At 37.2% G+C, this 24,157-nt stretch overlaps 1 protein-coding gene across 1 annotated transcript; it reads left to right on the plus strand.

Annotated features, from left to right (window-relative positions):
- Positions 1-7,443: 7,443 nt before the first annotated feature.
- LOC137251822 (uncharacterized) lies at positions 7,444-7,917 on the plus strand. The gene is made up of 2 exons (XM_067786701.1): positions 7,444-7,519; positions 7,658-7,917. Exons 1-2 carry the CDS (start codon positions 7,505-7,507, stop codon positions 7,859-7,861), a joined length of 219 nt encoding a protein of 72 aa, XP_067642802.1. The 5' UTR covers positions 7,444-7,504; the 3' UTR covers positions 7,862-7,917.
- The last annotated feature ends 16,240 nt before the right edge of the window (positions 7,918-24,157 follow it).

The raw sequence follows: 24,157 nt of genomic DNA on the forward strand, positions 1-24,157 counted from the left end.
TGTACATATGTATATGCCAAGAGTGTTCAGCAAACAAAGCAAGTTTGGTACAAATATTTGCATTTTATTTTGAAAAAATGTCTTTCATATTCAATTTGAATTAAATTATTACTTATAATGGGTCTTGCTGTGTCCGTATTAAATTCGCCTGGACGCCTCTATCTAATCATCTTCGTAAGGACTGTCATTTTGAAAAAGTAAGTATTTCGATAAAAACTGCCTCCGCAACCTAGTTGGTCTGCGAGCTTGTCTTTAATTGGAGCTGCTGTCGGTATGCCTTACATTTATTGGTTTCCGCCGAAATTCCTTTTTTTCAACTAAGGATATGCTTCCCCATTTTTTATGCCATGCACCCAAAATACGCTCTGATCTACCCAATCTAATCTATTATATGAAGCATATACATAACTCCAAAAATACTCTTATAAGTAGCATATTATGAGCCCATTCAGAGTCACATCCGACCCTTATTTAGGCTCATATAATGTATGCAACTGGCGGCCGCCGTGGTGTGATGGTAGCGTGCTCCGCCTACCACACCGAAGACCCTGGGTTTATGCACCGGGCAAAGCAACATCAAAATTTTATAAACAAGTTTTTTTCAATTAGAAGATAATTTTTCGAAGCGGGGTGCGCCCCTAGGCAGTGTTTGGCAAGCACTCCGAGTGTATTTCTGCAATGAAAAGCTCTCAGTGAAAACTCATCTGCCTTGCAGATGCCGTTCGGAGTCGGCATAAAACAAGTAAGTCTCGTCCCACCAATTTGTAGGAAAATTTAAAAGGGGCACGACGCAAGTTGGAAGAGAAGCTCGGCCTTAAATCTCTTCGGAGATTATCGCGCTTTTCATTTATTTATTTTTAATGTATGCAACTTAGCTCATATCGGTCGACCATCGTATGAAGGGAAATACAATCATTCTGAATTCATTCATAAATGAATGTAAACGATCCGAATTACGACTCCTTGCTGACTTTTTTTGACTCCTAATGTTTGCTGGCTTAAATATTAAAAATTTTGAGCTTGGTTACTAACAAATTTCTAGAAATTTTTGATTTTAATTCATAATATTTTCATTCAATATTTGATTAATTCATTTTAATCAATATTTATACAAATTTATGCAAAATTTAAATTTGCACTTGTCTCAAAATTTAATGTGAAACCGAAATTGATTGAAACATCGCCAACAGGCTTAAGCACCACTTTAGACCCGATTTGCGTGGGTTTAGCATGCGACAGAGCATTTTTTACATTTTTATATAAAGAATATCCTTTGCGTTGAAGCCTTGCGTAATAGTATTTAAATAGTTGATTAATATCATCCAAGAAGCTGGAAGGTGGCAATTGCTTCCAGTCGACATCCGTTATTGTCCATATAACAACTATTGAGTCGTCAATTGGCAGATTTGTATTATCAATACTAGCAATATCTGTTATATTCGCATAGTTTCCAACAACATTGTATAATTCTTGCTCATTGTTCAGCTGGCGACCACTGCCTATGGCGATTGAATATGATGGCGAGGGTGGTGTAACCGGACGTTGAAGATGCTCAAGCTGTTGAACAGCTGATACACAATTGATTACGCGACTGACTGTTAAGGTTATGTTATACAAGCCCACTGCTATAAATAGCGCTGTAATTAAATACCAAAACAAAAAGAAAAAAAACCAAATTACAAAAATGTTTTAATAATAGTTTTTGTATCTTTTGTTCTCAATGAATTTGTAGCTACCGTTATTTCTATAAATGTTTACATGCATATTAAATTTTTAATAATACTTTAGACAATTGATGTGTAAGCTCATTTTGTTGACCAACTACTCCGAGGAGATCTTCTTTTATACTAAACTGTGTCTTTGTTCCAGTTGTAAATTATAAAATGGATAACTTAATTAGGTAGGGAGGAGTCTGTCAAAAACAATGACACAGACAGCTAATTAACGGAGAAAATATATACAAGCGGAGCCAAGATTGATGTGTTGATAGATTTGAGCGGACCTGCTTCTCGCAAATAGTATTGCATGAACAAGTTAATAACGGAAATACCAAGCAAAAAGGAGATACACAAATTAAACTACAGTTAAACTTGACTGGCAACTCACCTGCTGTTATTGTTACTTAGGCTTAATTTTGTTATTCGAATTTAAGCTGTGGTTAAAGCCTATCTAAAAAACCCCTGCCATTTTGGCAATATTACTGCTCATTATATTTAAGGGGGTCATAAGAGAGGGTTTAATCTCTAGATAACTTAAAGTGGTACTGCATAACCCAGCCTTACTTTATTATAAAAGTACTAGCAGACCCGGCAGACGTTGATCTGCGCAAGCTTTGGTCTATCTGCATAAGTTCTAAGCAGTTTTTACCTCTTACTCTCCCTTTCCATCTCTCCACCTTTCCAATTCTTTTTATTCACTCTTCCATCTGCCTTTCTCTTTTTATGCGTCTCTTTTTCACTATCCGCTCCCCCCCTCACTTCTTTCTCGCTCCATCTAGCCATATCTCTATCTTCGTCTTAATCAGTATTTTTCCTTCTATCTTTTCTCTTCTCTTTAGTTTTTCTTGTTAATCTCCATCGCTTTTCCCCGTCCCAGTCCCACAATAATTCGAAGTCCCAGTCCCAGTCTCAGTCCCAGTCCCAGTCCCAGTCCCAGTCCCAGTCCCAGTCCCGGTTCCGCTCCCACTCCCACTACCAGTCTTAATGCCGCTCCCAGTTCCAGTACCAGTCCCAGTCCTAGTCCAAGTCCAAGTCGGTCCCTGCTCCATTTCCCAAAAAAAGTTCCATAAATACTAATCTAGGCAAAGGGCTACCTATATACCAAATTTCAGGTAAATCGAAGCAAGAACAGAATTTGTTCGAATAGATCAGCCCCTGGACCATTTCCCGGAAAGAAACTTCACAGGAATGCTATCCTATCTTTCAAGTTGGATCAAACTTCACACAGTGTGCAAATTTTATTTAAATGGGTTGAGTAGCTTAGGAGTCCATCGTGGACAAACAACGTGACACGAAATTTATATATATCAAGAAGATCAAAAATCAGCAGAAACAGTTTCGATAAACAAAGGCCGCGGCAAGAAAAATGGTAACCTGCTGTCCCTGGTCTCAGCATAGAAATGTATACACATCAAGCTACTTCTCTGTCCCCTGATCGGAGAACCCGAAACCAAATTAACCATTACTTGACTGACAGCATATTTACCTCTAGCGTCCTGGATGTGCGCTTCGTATGAAATCCAAATATCTAAACAGGCCATCTCCTCTTTTTAACCAAGATACGCAAACACCTCTGTGCAGCAAAGGAAGTACACGAAATGACGCGGCGAAAGTAGCCGTCGGGAAGTCTTTCACCTGACGATGCAGCTGAGCAGTAAAAGCACATTCTTCTCTTATTTCATACCGCCATTGCAGATATCATAAGTCAAATGTTACCCGGAAGGGAAGCGAATATTTAACAAAAGTACCTGAGGCAGAACGGATTGAGCGGAAACTTCGGATGCTGGCTGATAGGAATGATGCCCGAAATGTTACCGAAAAATCCGGCGGGTGCTGGAAAATTTTATGACCAGGGCAGTTTCCTGCAGAAATAATAATATCGACCTGGTAACGAACCCTTTGAAAAATCTTATATTAAAAAAAACATCGGAGATCACGATAAAAGGAGTTGCCCCAGCAATATACGGGGCTGAAAATAATCCCCAGATAGGGCATGCCTGTCGCAAATACTATCTAATATACAGAAACTCGAAATTTCGTGGGGTAGAAATAAGAGACGGGAGCACCAAGCAATCGTGTAGTTCGGCATGTAAAAAATTTTATGGAAATGTACGAGTTTAACCCTTCAAGTCGGGTAAACTCTAATATAAAAGCTTAACTTGCCGTTTTTCAAGTGGGCTTAAAATAACTAGAGCTTATCCAGGGGTTGAAGTGAAACCGCAATAGAGGTAATTTTACCAGACACAAAAAATGTCGGGCTATTTGAGAAGAGCTTCGTCGGCTTTTTAACAACCGGTACGAGTTATAGTTTTATAATCGAAAGCGAAATATTTGTCGAGTTATCGCTTTTTTATCGGTTTATTATTTTCAAGTCATCGGCTTCGAATTGGTTTCTTATCGGCTTTTTCATCATCGATTTTATGTTGAAATTTTATTTGGTAACACCCCAAAAACAAATCGATAACTTTCTGGTAACAAGTCGATAGGAATTTGATGTAATTTTTCTAACCCATCTTTAACTTTTCAACAAATAATCGGAAACTTTTCAATAGTAAATAAATAGCTTGTCTTTACAAACCTAGAACAGGTCGACAAAAAATCGACGTATCATCGACGACTTTTGTTGCCGATAGAAAAATGTAAACATTTCAATAACATATCGATAACACACCGATAAGAAGAAGGTAACTCGCCCATAAGAAATGGGTAACACGCTCATTTCCCACCCACAGCAAACCGATAACTCAACGATGACAAAGCGTTAACACTTCGATAACAAATTGATAAAACGCAATACGGTTTCGGTTCCGGCTTCGGTTTTGGCTTCGGGTTTGACTTTCAGTTTTCCCTTTCCTTTCGTTTCTATCACTTTCCTCTCAATTTCTCGGCTTGCTTTGAATACGCAACCTTGACGATAACAATAAGCATCACTATCCACATCCACATCATTACCGCCATCGTTTTTATAGTGTCATTTTTCTTCATAATACGACCTAATTAAACCTTCTAGGCCATACCGCAAAGTTATTTACAAATCAACAAACGTTCCAGCAGTAGTTTTTTACCGCTACACCAGCAACTAGGGCATTGAGATGCATAGCGTCTTTACAACAACGGCAACCATCAGCAATTACAACAAGAACAAGAAAAACAAAAACGACTCCCAGACCACAAGTTGCTGTACAACAACGAATTGAACTAAAGAAATAATCTTACACTTACAGATTTACAGTAATTCTGCCCTTAAACTTCACCAAATGGAAAAACACGATCAAAAATTTCAGTTAGTCACCCTTATTCTGCATTTCGATTACATTCCCGTTCTACGCTCCGCTTTAATCGAAGTTGGGTATTCTGCATTACGACGGAATTGTTACGAGAAAAGGAAGAGCAAATTATTTTTCGAAATCAGCTGTTTGTACGGAATGTGTTAAGACTGGAACAAAATAAATTAAAGAAAATTTTTTAAAAAACACTGAAAAACGTTTATGTTTTATTATCCACGCCATTTTGTACAAAAAAAAGTAATAGAATATATTGCCGCATGTGTTATATTTTTTTGAGTGAAGTGCTTTCATAATTGTAAGTGTGATTTTGTCGTTCTTTTGTCCAATTCCCTGCCGTGCCCACTAAGTTTTGTTAAAACGGATTCCTGCACGAATATAATTGACATTTTCTGAATTTTATGGATGTTAATTTCATTGCACTGTCCTAAAATACTTTCTAAAGATTTATTTATTCTACTCCGACAGCTTACTTTGGCATATAACTGGACCCAACGAACAGACACTAATTATAGCTGTCTGTTATAATGGAATCAATAGCTGCGGCATTATTTGTGGAGTTGGAAAGCAACGCATACGAAAATGGCCAGGCGAGAATGGAGAGGCAAATATTGCGAGATTTGTGTAATCCATTTGAGATGAGTGACGAATTGTAAGAAATTGAACTTAAAAGTGGTAACGTTTAATGACATATTTTCTTATTTAGTTTCAAAAAAACTTTCGACTTAATAAGGATGCTTTCAAGTATGTGTTATATACTTTTGCGGGGCAAATTCTTCCAAAGACTTTGGCATCGACATCTGCCCTTAATATTATAGTAGATGTTTTGAGATTTTTTGCAGAAGGCAGAATAGGGCAGATTATAATGTAGGAATGGGAGAGTCAGCAGTGTCAAAGTCACTGTCTACGTTCCTCAGTGGATAACATTTGAACAAAGTGAAAAGGAGAAAATACAAGCGAAGCAAGAATTTTGTGCGAAGGCTGGCTTCCCAGGAGTCATCATATCTCGCTTTGTTGCCATTAAATTAGACAACGTCTCATACTGCACTTGTGTTGGAAACATATAAAAAACAATCACCATCAAGCCTTTTACGTTTCTCAATAACTAATAAAAAAATAAAAAGAAAACAAATTTGCAACTTAGAAAAACGGAACTACGATCGAAATGTAGAATACACAAAATCGAACGATTCAAAGTTGGATCGAAAGAGATTGGAACACAGAACACCAAAGTTGCCAAATCGAAAAAATTCCAATCCAAGTCGAAATGCAGAATAGGGGTGAATATCTTCAACCTAGGAAAGTTTACTGCTGCTTTTAAGCTTCTTTATACCACTGGCGGCCACCGTGGTGTGATAGTAGCGTGCTCCGCCTATCACACCGTATGCCCTGTGTTCGCACCCCGGGCAAAGCAACATCAAAATTTTAGAAATAAGGCTTTTCAATTAGAAGAAAATTTTTCTAAGCGGGGTCGCCCCTCGGCAGTGTTTGGCAAGCGCTCCGGGTGTTTTTCTGACATGAAAAGCTCTCAGTGAAAACTCATCTGCTTTGCAGATGCCGTTCGGAGTCGGCATAAAACATGTCCGGCCAATTTGTAGGGAAAATCAAGAGGAGCACGATGCAAATTGGAAGAGAAGCTCGGCCTTAGATCTCTTCGGAGGTTATAGCGCCTTACATTTATTTTTTTTGGTATACCACTTTTAAAACCACCAAATAGTTTTAAGGAGTTTAAGAGATATCTTTGTTTAGTTTTAGTCCAGACACTTGAAATATATTGTCTTCGATGAAAAGTTCAAAATTAAAACTAGAAAAGTTTTATCCGTTTCACGTTTTTCAACTTTTTTTGGTCTACATAATGAACTATGAGATAATAAACCCAGCTTTTAAAATATTTGAGTTTAGATTTTAATTCAGATGCTTGAAAAATGGAGATTTTCTGAACTCGAACTTAAACCAAAAGGTTTTAATTCAAAACCAGAGATTTGAGCTATTTTCGTTTCAAACTATGCAAGATCTGCATTTAAAACCAAAAAAAGTTTTGTCATGCATATAGACCAAAAAGTTTAAGATATAAACAAGAAATTTCAACCGTGTACTTAAAAAAGCCAATCTACATGTTTTTGTACATACATTGAAAGTAATTTGATAATATCCTATGCAAAGAGTCAACTCATATCCGATATTTGTAGACCAAAATATAATATTTCCTGTGATGTTGCAACATTTAACCAAAAATTTAGCTAGCGGCTCAACTTCAAAAGCCAACAAATGTTAAGAACTTTAAAGCGAAAAAAAAATAGGGAAGACAAAAAAGTGCAGCAAACAAGTATGATGAACATATGCAGTTGAATGAGTATGAAACAACACCTCACACCTTAAGAAGTTTCACGATAATAACGGTAGGTATATAAGTGCGGCGAAATACCGTTTAATATATCATTAAAAGTAATACCATTAAACTTAACAGTTAGAATCTCTTTACTCAACTAACAAATACGAAAAATGTTCAAGTTCATGGTGAGTAGCAAAAATTCTTAACAGAAAAATTAGGTAATGCATCACAATTGAGTCATACTGGAACAACGCATATTTCTAATTCAGCCAAAGTTTTTTATAACAAATTGATATTACTTTTCTTCGTTTTTCTATTTGCAGCTCATACTGATTTCTTACTTTGCTATGGCACTTGCTCGTCCTGGTTTCTTGCATTCATCACCAATTCTCACCACTTACCGAGAAACGCATCATGTAGCGTCGTTGCCTGCTACAGTGCATATTGTTGAACCATTGATTACAACTCATCAAATTGTAAGACCTTTGGTGCATCATGGCTCTATATTGAGTCATGGTTTACATTGAGTAAATTGTAACAAAGAGTTTGCGGCGAAAGTGCAAACAAAAAAGAAATATGTAAATAAAATTTAAAACTTAATAACGCAAAAACACATAGTTTAAATTAGAAAGAAAAATGTGAGTCTATGGTTTTTTCTATTAATGTGAAGGCACAGTGATTCACACTAAAAAGGGAGTACTCGTTGTTGTTTTTCATAAGAAGAAATCTACCAGAAGAGGATTGAGTTCTGTCATAGATTATTATTCTTGGACAACTTTGGGACTACTTGGGCAGTGCTTCGAGAAAGTTTCGGAATGACCTCAGGAACACTTCGGATTTATTTTAAGTATCATTTTGAAACTACACCCTTCGATGCAATTTTGAGGTAATTTCAGGATCACTTCTGCTACCATTTCGAACCTAACCTTCAAGATTCACTCGGGGACTATTTTAGGATCTATACAAAAATATTTTAGGACTGTTAAAGGATCACTACGCAAGCATTTTCGGAATTATTTCGGAACTATTTCGGGACCAATTCGGAACGAGTTTCAGGCCACTTCAGCATTATTTTCGATATCACTTCAGGACAACTTCTAAGTCTTTTCGGGACTATTTCGAACTCATCTCGGTTCTATTACAGGATCACTTTAGGATCAGATAAGTATTATTTTAGGAGTTATTTCGAGACTTTTTGAATTTCGTCACTTCGGAATTATTCATGGTACGATTTCTGCAGTACTTATGGATAATTTCGTAAATATTTCAAAACCATTTTATAATTAATACACGATCACTCCGGTAATATTTTAGGTATCGTTTTGGGAAAATTTTGGAGTCATATCGAAATTGTTTTAGGATAATGTTGTATATAATTTCAGGATCATTTCCCGAATATTTGGCATAATTCTGAATTTATTTCGAGATCATTTCGCATTGACTCGAAGTAGGTTTAAGTGTAATATTGAGATTGCTTTCAAAATTCCAGAAATAATCCCGAAGTGAAGTAATTGTCTATCTTGGAACAGTCCCAAAATGATTAAAAAATAGTTTCGAAATGATCGATGAGTTTTCTCTAAAAGATAAAATAATTCAGAAGTTGTTCCAAATCGGTCCTGAAATAGGTTCGAAATGATTCTAAAAATAATAGCCGAGTGGTCGTATAATAGTCCTAAAATTGTTTGAAATAGTATCGATATGATCCTGAAATAATATCGAAGTGATCCTGAAATTGTTCGAAATAGGTTCCGAAATGATTATGAAATTTTTCCGAAAATAGTCCACAAGTGATTGTAAAATTGCCCTGAAATTGCATCGTAATTTTTTCGAAATAATGTTTAAAATACTTGCGAAGTGTTCCTAAAATTGTTTCAAAAAAATCTTTTAAGTAGTACTGAAGTATTCCTGGAGTCATCCTGAAATGTTAACGAAAAAGTCCCAAAGTAGTTCCGAAATAGTTCAAGACTAGCCGATACAAATACATCCCCTTCAAAACTTGATCGAAATTCGCCAATCCGTTACGCATGGACAGAGGTGGCTCCACCTAAGTTGAAATGTATTTCTTTCTCCAAATAGCTTTCTCTGAAAGATGCGGGCTTAATAGATTTTTTAAGGTATTCTCTCTTGGTTAGCTTGAAATATAATATAACTTGATGTAATTGACGTTGGCGGCCACCGTGGTGTGATGGTAGCGTGCTCCGCCTATCACACCGTATGCCCTGGGTTCAACTCCCGGGCAAAGCAACATCAAAATTTTAGAAATAAGATTTTTCAATTAGAAGAAAATTTTTCTAAGCGGGGTCGCCCCTCGGCAGTGTCTGGCAAGCGCTCCGATTCTATTTCTGCCATGAAAAGCTCTCAGTGAAAACTCATCTGCCTTGCAGATGCCGTTCGGAGTCGGCATAAAACATGTAGGTCCCGTCCGGCCAATTTGTAGGGAAAAATCAAGAGGAGCACGACGCAAATTGGAAGAGAAGCTCGGCCTTAGATCTCTTCGGAGGTTACCGCGCCTTACATTTATTTTTTTTTTTTTTTTTAATTGACGTTTCAGCTATCTCGCGAACTGCAGTCCACCTACATAAGCGAAAAGCTCTCATAAAGCTGTCGTAGACACATATCTTCCAAACCTTTGCTAAATGCCAAAAAATTAAAATAAAAACCTGATAAAAATATCTCAGCTTTACTCAAATTTAATCGTAGCTTTTTAAATTAAATACAACAAAATTTCAAAAATCATCAACGTACAAATTCATAAGTAACTCCTTTGTAGTCAGAACGATATTGTTGCTGAAATGAGTCTGGAGTCTGCACGCTGTTATAAGTCTCTACAGTTGGCAAGGGCACAGCTGTCTTAACAAGTGAGTAGGCCAAGGGAAACCCGGCAACTGTACGAACTGAAGGCACAGCTAAGGGATGTGGTGCAAAATAAGCTGTGGCGGCGCTAACGCCGGGCGTGTAATAAAACTCAGTAGCCCAAGCAACACTGGCCAGCAAACAGACGAACACAAACTGTAGGTGAAAAGAAAAAATTGAAAAGATTATATAAGAGTAAGAAACAAATTATATATTACCATTAATATAAGTTTTATATATTACCAATTTCTGCATTGTTACTTTAGTTATTTTTATCTATGAGCTTCCTTGCAAATAGTTCTTTGTCTAGCTGCCACAAGTCGGCTACTGGTATAACCATCGGCAATTTGCATGCACTTTTATACAAGCCATTCTCTTCTCGATTGCAAAAGAATGCGAAAGGCAGAAGAAGTTATTGCAGTGGAGCACTGTGGGATGTTTTGGAGAATGTTTTCTCAAAATAAAATATATAGAATGTAATTAAACGGTTTCGATGATTAAATATTTGAAAATATGAGGAATGTGGAATTCTAATTAAAACAAACTGCAAAAGTTCAAAGTTATTGCCTTCTGGCACACGCGATGAAAGCAAAAATGTTTGGAATGCCAATTCCTGGTTTAGAAATCTTGAAGGTGAAACTTTAGATCGCGGTGCACAACCGTACCAGAACTTCGAATACAAACGCAACTTTGCTTGTAGTATAATGTATTTATGGACAAGAAGAATGTTTGAATAGCCTTCCGCAATCCTACAAAGCTCCTGAGGGTATTTTTATAGAACGTTGCTGAGTAGCATGACGTTTCCTCTAATTCTCGAATTGATTAAAGTCCCTCGAATAAATTGTATGTCCGTATAAAGATTTTTTTTAGACAATATCAGAATCAAGAAAGTTCCCACAATCACTTCAGCGAGGCTGGGAGCCTCTACATGCTCACGGCTCAATTATTGTGTGCCCGATCACTTCATAACCCTACGGAAATAGGTCTTTATATCCCCAGGAAGCGGGTTCGTATCAATTCGTTTTATATAAGGATGCTCTGGTTCTAGGAATTTAACAGAAAATGTTTATTCAGAACTCAATGTTTCCTCTTCATGGTTGGCATTCCCGACTCATTGTGTAGATGATGTCTGGTATCATATGAAAACATCCTGTAACAGTTCAGAGCGCGGTGTTTTGATAGGCCTGTAGCTTCCACAAATTTGATTCTTTTAAGAGGCTTGTAGCACAAAACCGGCTGACCAAAGGCTTTCTAAGTAGGTATCAGCAATTCGTTGTCTTAACCTTTGGTGCAATTTCCGCTTAATACGTACGAAAATGTAGGTCATTATCAACCGTCGCACTCATAGTCGGTAGAGTAATACAATTAACATGAATTACAAATAGTGCCAATATTTGGACTATATGATAGCGATTCATATAATACATCCGGCATCATTCTGTAAACGGCAATAAGCAGCTTTTTTTCTGTAGATCCCCCATTTTGGTAGGTGGCTACCTTTAGGCATTACTGCAAGTCATTTGGCGTCGCATTCAGGGACTGTTTCATCACCTCACTGCTTTGCTCATTTTACAGCGACAAACAGTGTTGCGCTACAACTCACATTTGATTCTGCGAGAAGACGGAGTCTGCTTATCAACCACTTCGACTCTTCTTGGCATTATATCACTATTTGCCTTCTTTTTTTGCTCTGCCATTTTAAATAATGTGGTCTATCGACACTGTAAGTTCTACCGAGCTCTACCTTGCAGATATAAAGGAGTTTGCCTGAGTAGATTTTATGATCAGTTCAGAAAAGCAGAATGGCCATTATTTCAATACCTTTGGCACTATTGTCACCATTACATTTGGTCATAATTTCAACGGATCTTATTGGTATTTGAAGTGGTCATAACACCAATTGCCGTTCAGGCCCTTGGTCTCATGTCACTCCTCCTAAAAATCAAAATCAAAAGGCCGGCATGTGTTATACCCTACTTGGGAGGGGTGACACAAAGTCAATGGCTGTGACGTTAACTGACGTAATGATCACTTCAACGGTCACAAAGTCAAATGAAGTTATGACCATATGAAATTGTCAGAACGTCAAATTTTAATTGACTTCATTCAATGTTAACGATATTGCCATTATGACCATTCTACTTTTCCGAAGCGGTGGTAAAGTCAACTTATTTTTCTCAAGTGTTCATAAGTTCAATTATTTTATTACATGGCTCCATGTCTTAAAATGTTGAAAATTGTTTAATTACAATTATGTTTTATTGTTTAAGAAAGGTCATAAAGTCAATTGACACTTTGGTTGTTGACCTTATGTCACTCACACTCGTAATCGTAGGGATCCCTACAATTAAGTGGTCACAACGCCAATCGACCTTTAGGCCGTTGATCTTATGTCACCCCACCCCTTAATCGTAAGAATTCCGAATGTAGATGTCAAAGTATTAATTTTGAATATGCGTATTATCTTACCTCATTAATGTTTAGAAGAGAATTGCTGCACTGTGCCCAGCCCATGAAAGCTTCAGCAAACCAAACAGATTGCAATGCCAAGGACAAGCACATACAAGGTCATAGCATTGGCTAAGAGTTCACTTGCCGTCACATTGAATGCACATTGAATTCTAGTGCATATCGGCAAATTCTTACGGTCTTCTTACTAATTGTCTGTATGTAAAAAGACAAGAGTTACGTATGCGATAGCTTTAATAGCTGCAAATGAGTTGACAGCAAAGGATTATTCTTTAGTTATTTTAACAAATGTATGTACATACATAGGAATGCTAAAATAAAATTTGATTTGAAAGCGGATTTTGAACTTACGAAATTGTTACTCAACAAGTTATTTTTGATAGCACTTACGCATTTAAATAAATTGTTTATTAGATAAGAGTTTTGATGAAATAACGACTAATTATAAATATCCAATATTTAAACACCGATGCTTCTAAATTTGCTGATGAAGTCTTTGAAATTTAAAATAACTGTTTCAATAAACCTTTTAACGGAAAATATGCAAAGCAATCTCAAAAACGCTTTCGAAAAAATTTGAGAGTTCGAAAAAACTTCTCGAAAATTTCGACCTTTTTTTGGAGTTCTCTGAACTTTTTTGAGCATACAGTATTGTAGTCCAATCAATTGAGTATGACGAAGTACGAGTTCTAGGTATCTCAGAAAGATTTTTCCCGAAGGGAGCTTTAGATTCTTTTCTAAACTGTGAAATATTTTCTTATATGGAAAGATGCTCTGAACTCAACAAAGTACCCTACCGGGCGAACTCGGGAGGTATTGGTGGCCTTACCACAATAGGGACGCTGCTATGGCGGACGGTTTTCTTTCCCATATTTAATATTGGAACGCTGAGCTTACATTGGAAGGCAGGTCATACCACTAACAAGATTATTGACTCAAGGTCGTATGTTTTTATAAGGAGGACGAGAGGGGGCGAACGAACAAGGGATACAAATTCTTGATGGAAAACCATACGAATCCAAAAGGAGAAGTAGAGTGGTGAGGGCACGGAGCATAGGGAGTAAGAGAGCTTTCTCGCACTACCGCGCAGCACTTGAAATTTTCCAACGATTGTGAGCAGTTCAGTCCAGTTCAAACTTTAATTCGGTGGAATGGTACAATGGTGTCAAGATGATAGCAAGTGACAGCATTCAAACCTCCCAAGGTAAGGCACGAACCTGAGTTTGAGGTGGTGGATAGAGTGCAGATCTCCACGATAACAAAAGTTAAATTGTGTATACCATTCATAATGAAATCGGAGGATGCGATGCGACTTCTGCAGAGTCAAAACTCATACAAACTGACATAGGATTGGTAGGTACTTATTTTATCTTGGACAACTGAGGAGGGTCAGCACTACATCTTCCAAATAGACAAGCAGCGTAGGACATACAGTACATGTAGCTTTGCAAAATGTTGAAAAGTACCCCGAAAGTCTAAAATTAAAGGGATAACTGGAGGACACGGACGTCACGACGAAGGTGTTAGAGGAAGTAAACAACCAAATGGTACTGCGAGTCATACAGAGGAATATCCAACACAGCATTTACGCCTCGGGCAGGGGAGTCCCGAGAATAACAATCGTAATATGCAAGCAGAGGGAGTGATGTAAATGGACTTCGAAAGTGTTTAACCAAAATGGTCAGAGGATGCCCTAGACGTAACGACGGTGGGGATGGAGAGAGAGAAACAGCTCGAGTCTTACAGATAAACATACAGCACAGTAGAGCGATCTACTCCTAACCCTTGAGGAGGTTTCTCTTGACGTGGAGCTGATCTAGGAGCCATAGTTCTCATCGGGATCACGCAATCGTGTATGTATGTATGCTACCTAAATACACTTATGAGGACATCGCAGTAATGGCCGTCCAGCAGAAGAATAAGCAGGCATTTATCTTGGTATCCTGCCACATATATGGCCCATACTGCGGAGGGGCAGTGCAAGAGGCTAATGGAAGAGGAAAGTGTGGATGCAAATGCGCACCCACCACAATATACTAGAGCAAGTCCAGTTCTTTTCTATCATAAGTGCGATAGTTGCCCTGCATCAGCGCAATAGAAATTTTGAGTTTCACTTGAATTTAAATTTTCTAAGCATACTTTTTTATATTACAGCTACATTTATGTATAACAATTAACAAAATGCTGATATGTTTTCAACTGAAATAAGTTGACTAGCAATTAGTTGATAAGTAATTCAAAAGAAACCATCATACGGTCAATGCCATACAAAATTAGTTAGAAAATAAACAGAAACAAGTGAACATTGATTAACCAGAACTCAGCTTATAAAAGGCCATCAAATAATGAGTACTGAGTAATTTTGAAGTACTAAGTATATTATAGTGACTATAACTGATTACGCAGAACTGAAACTTTTAAGAATCGAGGGCTGTAGATATATTCTACAACCAAGTAACATGCAAAAAAACGTGCGATTAATCCCTAAAGGACTGTTCTCCGATTGTCCTCTTTTGTCTACACTGGGGCATAATTGATCCCCTATAGTCCCTTTCGGGTACAGTTAGGATTAGTCAGTTTGATATCTATGTAGCCCACTTTAAGAAATATTAAAAAAAAACAGCAGCGAAGTAAAAAAAATATTACAGGTGATTGAATCGAATTATTTAAGAAAAATGCGGAGCCCTATACCGAACTTAAATTACTAGGAATTAACGACTACGCCGGAGTTATGATTAAATTTTAGGAGAATATTTTTTTTCCATTTAGAAAAGCTGTTCCGCCCACTCAAATAGATTTTGTAGCTTGGCAAACCCTTCGATTGTGTTTCTGTCATGAAAAATGCGACTGGGCCCTATTTGAGTCCTTACAGAACCGAAAAGGGACTAGTCTTCTTACGTTGCCATATGGGTACAAAGGGGACTGGTCCTTCGGATATAAATGGGTACAATTAGTCTCTTCATAGGACATGCTCAAACAAAAGGGAATAGTTCAACTCATTCAAAGAGTTCAAAACCGGCATTGGTCGCATACTCGTTTGCGACTCAGCCCGGATTCATCCTAGAATAATCGCATTTTTTGCAGGGTAGTTAGCACTTTCAGTATAAATACTGCCCAACATTGGCGGCTGCCTTGTTGTGATGGTTGCATGCTTCGTCTAACACAACGAAAATCCTGTGTTAAAGGCCCGTGAAAAGCAGCATTAATATCTTTATAGAAAGGTCTATTAAAATAGAAAAAAAAAATTTTTGAAGCGGGGTAACCCCTTAGGCTTGATTTGGCCAACACTCTGCGTGTATTTCTGCTATGAAAAGCTTCACAGCGAAAATTCATCTGCTTGCAGATGCGTTCAGTGTCGGTATAAAACCTGTAGGTCCCGTTTCATAAATTTGTAGGATAAATAAAAACGTTAATGTATATTTCCTATATATTAACAAATTCAAAGTGATTAAGAACTTAATTTAAATATTTTATTATCGGTCAAAATAGACTTCATTCAACTGTGGTCAACAATATTAAAAATAATTCATCACGTTGCTGTCATAAACCGAAAGAATACAAATATTTATGTATAAACACCAAGAATTTTAGTAAACAGAAGGATTATATTTAAATGACAAATACTTTACATCACATACATGCACACGTACATACTCAATACAAAAAATATATAACATTATATAAGGCTTATTGTGTTTCTACAAAAAACTAATAGCAAAATGGTATTAAATCTATAACGATAATTGTATAGCACATTCCTCATAATACCCCTTATTTCCCTTTACGTAGTACTCCAATTTAGAAAAATTCCGATTTGTAAAATAATAGCCGTGTTTTTTCTATAAGTATATACAACAGCATTGCCGGGTAAAAAAACGCTTATCATTACTTAGATAATGTTTAAGAAACCCATCTTGTGGCAATTACTGAAGACTCGTGGCAGTGGTAAATAATTCGCTAGAAAGCGGATTGTTCTGAATAGCGGAGACACGCACCTCTGTTGGTCATAATGTATAAGCTGTAGCTGAATCGGTTGCGATGAATAGCGGAATCACACAACTTTCGGTCACTGAAGTGCAGAATAGTGTAGAGATAAAATGGAGAGACACATTTCAGTTTCAACTGATTATAATGCATACATAAATTTAGCAGTTATAAAAAACACAGTTAATATACATTTTTAAAGAAACTTATTAAAATACATTAGCGCAACCATCTGCCACCGGTTGTTAATGAAAATAAATAATGTGTGAATTAAGCGGGGATTGCCCTGATTGCTTTAAATGTATGAAAACATTTTATTTGGAGCAATTTTTAATTTGTCCATCCTGATGTCACGTTGTTTAAATTTTTCCCAAACTATTAAATAAATTATAAATTAAAAATTGCTTCAAATAAAATGTTTTCATACATTTAAAGCAATTAGAGCAATCGCCGCTTAACTCACACAAATAGACAATATTGTTTAATACGTTGTAGTTCTATAAATAGAACATAAGCAACAACAATACCTGTTTCTTTGAAAACCGCCTTACCAACGCATAACATTAAACACATGATTAAATACGAAGTATGTACAGTGCATAAAGAAATATGCAAAGAAGGCAGTTGGGATGAGGTTTAAAACAACTAAGGCTTGACGTGGCTGAATGCGTTTGTAACACTTCAACCATCGTAGGAATGCGGGTTCAAATCCCACCCCTGGGAGAAAAGGCTTTGAAGAGATTTACAAGGTATAATCGAAACAACTGTCGCCTTGTCCGTCCTGATGTCACGTTGTTTGAATTTGTCCCAAACTATTAAATAAAAAATAGAAAATAAATGATTTTGGACAACATAATGCGAAGACATCGCATTGACGTAAAAATATTTATAATCACACCTATTCTGCATTTCGATTACGTTCCCGTTCTCCGCTCCGCTTTAATCGAAGTTTGGAATTCTGCATTACGACGGAATCGTAAAGAGAAGAGGAAGAGCAAATGATTTTTCGAAATCATCTGTTGGTACGGAATGTGTGAACATTGGAACAAAATAAATTAAAGCATATTTGTAAAAAACACTGAAAAACGTTTATATTTTATTATCCACGCCATTTTGTACAAAAAAAAGCAATAGAATATATTGCCGCACTGTTATATTTTTTTGAGTGAAGTGCTTTCATAATTGTAAGTGTGTTTTTGTCGTTCTTTTGGCCAATTCCCTGCCGTGGCCACCAAGTTTTGTTAAAACGGATTCCTGCACGAATATAGTTGACATTTTCTGAATTTTAAGGATGCTAATTTCATTGCACTGGCCTAAAATACTTTATAAAGGTTTATTTATTTATTCTTTCCGCAAGGATTGTTTACGTTTTCGCTTCATCTTCCTCTACGCCGACAGCTTGCTTTGGCATATAACTGGACCCAAGAACAGACACAAATTATAGCTGTCTATTATAATGGAATCAATAGCCGCGGCATTATTTATGGAGTTGGAAAGCAACGCATACGAAAATGGCCAGGCGAGAATGGAAAGGCAAATATTGCGAGATTTGTGTAATCCATTTGAGATGAGTGACGAATTGTAAGAAATTGAACTTAAAAGTAGTAAAGTTTAATGACTTATTTTCTTATTTAGGTTCAAAAAAAACTTTCGACTTAACAAGGATGCATTTCAAGTATGTGTAAGATACTTTTGCGGGGCAAATACGTCCAAGGACATGTTGTTTTTGACCTGGACACATATAAAAAACAATCATCATCAAGCCTTATATGTTTCTTAACAAGTTTTACTTACATTTTTGTTAAAATTCTGTTATAAATTAATAAAAAAATAAAAAGAAAATATTTTCCGCTAACTAATTTGCAACTTAGAAAAACGGAACTACGATCGAAATGCAGAATACAAAAAATCGAACGATTCGAAGTTGGATCGAAAGAGATTGGAACACAGAATACCAAAATTGCCAAATCGAAAAAATTCCAATCCAAGTCGAAATGCAGAATAGGGCTGAATAAAAACACATTATGCTACTCTCTCTAAAAGAGACTCTTATAGCTGAAGTTAACACACAAACAAGGCGTCACGATAAGACGCCGCACTGTATTTACGCGCTTTGATCGTTTTTATTTTTGCTTACCATTGCTTATAGCATTTTTTGCTGTGCACTTATAATATTTATTGAATTTAATAAGCTCGTCCACTTCTGCGGTGGATGGGGCCAAGCTCTGCTACAACAACAAATTCTGCGGTGTGCAATCGAGCCTGATATTCTAGTAGGTGGGTGTTGAAAGCTGAAATTATAATTAATAATAGCTATTAACTATTTTCCATAACTTTCAATCTTCTGATTTCTGAAGCTTTTTATCACACTGCCCCAGCTACAAATGAATATAAATAACGCGCACTAGCCCTGAAGCTTAACAAATTCATTTATAATCATTATTTATCAATTATTTAGAAAAAATAGTTGGCGGAGATTGGAAAGGTGAACTATGAATGTAAAAAAAGCCGGATTGGGAGAGGGAGGTAGACTAGGGTAAGGATAAGGATAAGGATGAGGACAAGAACCAGGAAAAGGATAGGTATAAGGATAAGGATAATGGTAAGGATAAAGATGAGGATAAGGATAAAGATAAGGATAAGGATAAAATTAAGAAAGGATAAGGATAAGGGTAAGTATAGGTCTATGGATAGGTATAAGAATAAGAATAAGCGTAAAGGTAGCGATAAGGATAAGTATAAGAATAAAGATATGGGCAATGATAAGGATAAGGAAAAGGATAAGGATAATTGTGGGGATAATGATAAGGATGAGGATAAGGATAAGGATAAGGATAGGGATAAGGATAAGGATAAGCATAAGGGTTTGCTTCGTGGATGCTTGAAAAATTCTCTTCCGAAAAACATTTACTCTATTGAAGTCTCTCATCATAACTGTCCTAGTACGTGGGTTGGAGTCCTGAACCGTGTCGAGGGAAAAGAGGATAGATCTTGGAGATAAGAGTAAACCGAAATACTTTTTGTCTTGTCAGTGATGGTAACGGCGTATGCAGAAGGAGGCTTAATGATGAGTTTCTTACAGATGTGAACATATTCAATGAAAGCCCAAAGTATTCAATGCTACGTCTCGTTATACGAGCGAATGAATATTATCTTTCGATGCCAGTATTTGTAAGCAGAGAAAGGAAGAGAACACAACTTATTTCTGGCAAAAAGATGTGTGAAACATGGAAAACTTGCATGGCTTTTTATGCAAAGGGCAAAACCATTCAGCTATTTAAGCGTCAACCGCAATTCGTACAGAATAAGCTCAGAATTCAAATTGAAATCTTTTCATACCAAGCCAAAAAATTATGTTCGGTATACTATGAAGTATAATACAATGTGCAAGAATATGATGCATGATGCCTCGCCTTAGTAAAATTATTGCTGATAATCGCACTTGCAGTTGCAATGTGACAAAATTGTTGATGTAAAGCTGAAATGAAATTTCCACAACCATAACCACATTTCCACCTAATGCACTCACATTTATTCAACACCAACATCACAGGGATCACGCTTCAAAGACTGCCAATTGCAACAGGTGATTTCTTACTGTTTTTATTTCTTTTTTCATTTCTATTTCTAACTAGCTTATGCTTTTAAAATGCAGTTGCTTGATAATAAATATATGACTCCTGATGTATTGCGAACACACCCTCACACACACACACATGTATACATAAGCGAAACTCAAAAGTCAAGTGTTGTATGCTAGTTGAGGAAACAACGTGACCAAAGTTTCATGCACGGTCACATGGAATATTTATATTTATTTGCCTCAAGCACGTCAATGGTTTAGTTGTAAAGAAATGTGCCAAATGCCTGTGGGTCTGAAATCACTTAAATGTGGAATCATACGTAGTTCCTGAACTTTATTTATCTAGTCGAAAAGTGCATATCGTAGATGGAATTATGTATAAAGGATAAATGAGGCGAAATGGCCGGAAGGTTCGTTGGGATCAAAAAGGGATTGAAGCGGCTGTCTAACGCAACCCTTTCAAGGAGTTGTCAGCGCAATTCATAACTTACAAAACTTTATTGACAACTGCACCTACACTTGACGGATCCTGTTTATTTAGCAGGCTACCTCAAGTTCCTTTCGGCAGGAGGGTGTTGGATATCCTAAGAGGTTCTACTTGGACCTATCAAGTCATTAATGAAATGTTCAAGCTAATACCTTGTCGTTGCTCGGAAATTTAGTTTATCAATATCCAGCAAAGAACCACCAACATCGCTAGAAGTAGAAGAAGAAGATGGGATTAAGAAACCCGTCCCCGAGGAAGTCGGGATTATATCAAAAAGTGCTAGTATTGGCACAAAAAGGGCTCTAGCTCGGCAAAAGGCTGGATATGGATCCGATATGTTTCAGCGCAAGCACCGTTAGATACAAGCCAACGACGCTAGTACACCACTTTACATTTATAGATTAGAAGAACCTGCAGAACTTTCTTAACACCGCAGTAAAAACTGCTATGGGATGTCTTCTCAAAACGTCACCATATAATGTGCAACTAGTCTCGACCATAAAAAACCCCCATCCATGCAGCGGCAGCAGTACATTCACTTACGAACAGCAATATTTCGCTTTTTTTAAAAGGCCGTGTTTGGTTACAGAACTAACTCGAGGCCGATCTGCACGAGGTGACAATTGGCGGAATTCCAAAATTTTTGTAGCCTGCAACGTTTGCTTCGATTTTAGCACTTCGGATCCGACCCTGATGTGAATATAATCTTAAAATAGTTTGAGTTCGTCATCGCCATTAATTGTCGTTTAAGCATCTAAAAGATTTGGCGCGTTTTGTAACCATCACGCCAGCTACCTTTTTTTCATTATAACTGATGGCGACCGGATGCACCAAGTCTTTCTCAACCTGCTTTTGAGAATTCGTTGAAGATGGAGGTCTGCCCTTCCCCTACTTTAAAATACGGCTTTCGATTTAAATACTTTCTTGGCCGGAACGTCTCCGTCCATTCGCTTAACATGATCTAGCCAGCGAAGCCTTGGGGCTTTTATACGTTGCACTTTCTCAATATTTGCTTACATCCCAAATAGCTTATCATTATACCTCATTCGAAACCCATCGCCGGCTTCCAGACAGGGCAACAACAACAATATCCAGATAGGACCATACATTTGAAGGAGAACTTATCTCTCAAACACTCCAAGGGCCATCTTATCTTCTCTCGATACCGGTCACGATTCCCGGCCAGTTGAGTTCAAGGCCTTAATTCCCGCTTGGTTGTCCATGTAGCTGTTAAATTCTTTAAGTAGCAGCACTTATTCAATACATCCCTAATAGTTACGTCCTCTGCTTCATCCAGTACATCCCTAATGGCGATGTCTTTCTCTTCATCCAGTACATCCATCATGGCAGTGTCTGTCGCTTGAAAGTCAGTGCCTCCCAATACAAAACTCCACTACCAACCTTGCTCCCAATTTCCAACCACCCAGGAGGCAGTTAGCTGACTCTCTTACCCAAATGCGGCAATTTTTCGAGTCTTCCCTAAGGTAAAGCTTGCAAGGGAGCAGTTGTCGACATATAGTAGTTTATCTTGTCTACCCAAATTGAGTCCCATCCCCACCTTTCCTTACAAAATGAAGCTATTGAGACTAGCATAGGACAGTTGCCAACTTTCTGGGATAAAAGGGGGGGGGGGGAACTTTTTGAAACTGAAAAAAGTTAATCTTAGGCCAGGTCAACTTATGAATGGTTTGCTAGTTTTATATAAATATTCAGACTACGTTGCTATTACAGTTGGCTCCGTTTGAACTTTGATAAGTAAGTTCATATGCACAACCTGCCAAAGTATTTATACATACATATATATGTATGTACATACATACATACATATGTCGTATGTTTACAAAATTCAATCCTTCCATAGTCTATTAGTATGTTATGAGACTTCCAAAGGCTTCCAGCTGTCTTTGCTGTTTTTTTAGTTTATCACCTCTTAAACCACTAATTGTTCAGGGCAAGAGTATTGATTCAATACATCCTTTACGTATTATGAGCATTTAATAAGAGTTCAGAGTATAAGTATCTGTCATGTACACTGTGTATAAGGACTTCAAAATCCCTAAAACCACAAACGTCTTATTTGATAAAAAGTAGCCATAATTTCTGAGTGTTTTTTCGTGGAGCTTTGGGCTAAGGGATGTAATGCAAATGGATGAAAAGTTGTCAACTCTTATCAAAAGTCTAAAATTTGTCGCTTAAGCCAATTTCTGTGGCGATATCTCGATAAGCTCAGTTGTGAGCAACATATTTTTGTCATATATTGAATTTCAATTACATACAAGAATCTAATAAACATTTGTTTTGTAATTGAGCTTTTGTTTTCTTATTCGAGGCAATTTGTGTCGCGCCAAAGCAACATTGAACTCACCATTGGAATTGAATGCATCTATCCATTGTTATGACATTTCAACACAACGGGTTTGCACAAGTTGCATAGTCGTGGATCTTAACGCGCATTTGCTTCAGCAGTTCATGAACTCTTATCTTCGCGAACGGTTAAGTTAGGTGTATCCGGTTAATAAACGATATCAATCTACCATATTGACAGTAACATGCTCATACAACTACCACTATATTTGGTATGACTTTGAGATGATTAGTACTCTTTACAGTTCGAATAGAAACTAACTCAGTAACAGCAACGAGTAAACTAGAAACTCGGTTCTAAAAGTATCGAGGTTAGGTCTAAAAGCAGCGAAATCTTGACAAAATTAAAAATAGATGGCAGGTCCCGCCGTTTTTGATAAAGAACGAGGTATGTAAGTGTGTTTTCTTAGTCGCTCTGATTTTTATCGGTGACTATGGCGCCACGGTAATAGCGAGCGATGTGTTTCAAATAACATTTCAAAAGCTCGCTTTTCAATAAGCGCAATCACAGGTACAACTTACTCTGCGACTTTATTTTCTTTATTCACAGTTATTTTTATTCGTAAATGACTCTACAGGGATGGGGAAGAGAAAAGGTCTTCAAAAGATTTACAAGGTAAAATCGTACAGTTCTCGCGATATTTTTTTAATATCAAATCGGCATTAAAGCGATAATTTTCGATAAAAATGCTATGGTTTTTTGATAAAAAATCGATAAAAATTGGTAACGCCTGCTATTGATAGCAAATTAATAACCATTCGATGACAAACCGACAAATCTACCTCAATAACGTGTCTAGGCTAATTCACCCAGATAGTTCGTCCCGCGGACCACTCATCCTGGAAAAATCATCCACGCACAACTCGTACGCGAACAACAAGTCCTAAGCAGTTCATGCCCAGATAGTGCATCACAAGAATAATTCATACCAGGAAATTGAAGCCACGGCCCTTGCATACTAACTTATGTACTTACTAAACTGGAGCTAAACCGTTTAAATGGTCATGGCCGTCCAACAATGTGCGCCAGTCCCTTCTTCGCTTCGCTAACTGGCGCCAATTGGTCACACCAAGGGAATTTAA

The sequence above is a fragment of the Eurosta solidaginis genome, chromosome 5 (assembly GCF_040869045.1).
Source record: "Eurosta solidaginis isolate ZX-2024a chromosome 5, ASM4086904v1, whole genome shotgun sequence".
Lineage (NCBI taxonomy): Eukaryota > Metazoa > Arthropoda > Insecta > Diptera > Tephritidae > Eurosta > Eurosta solidaginis.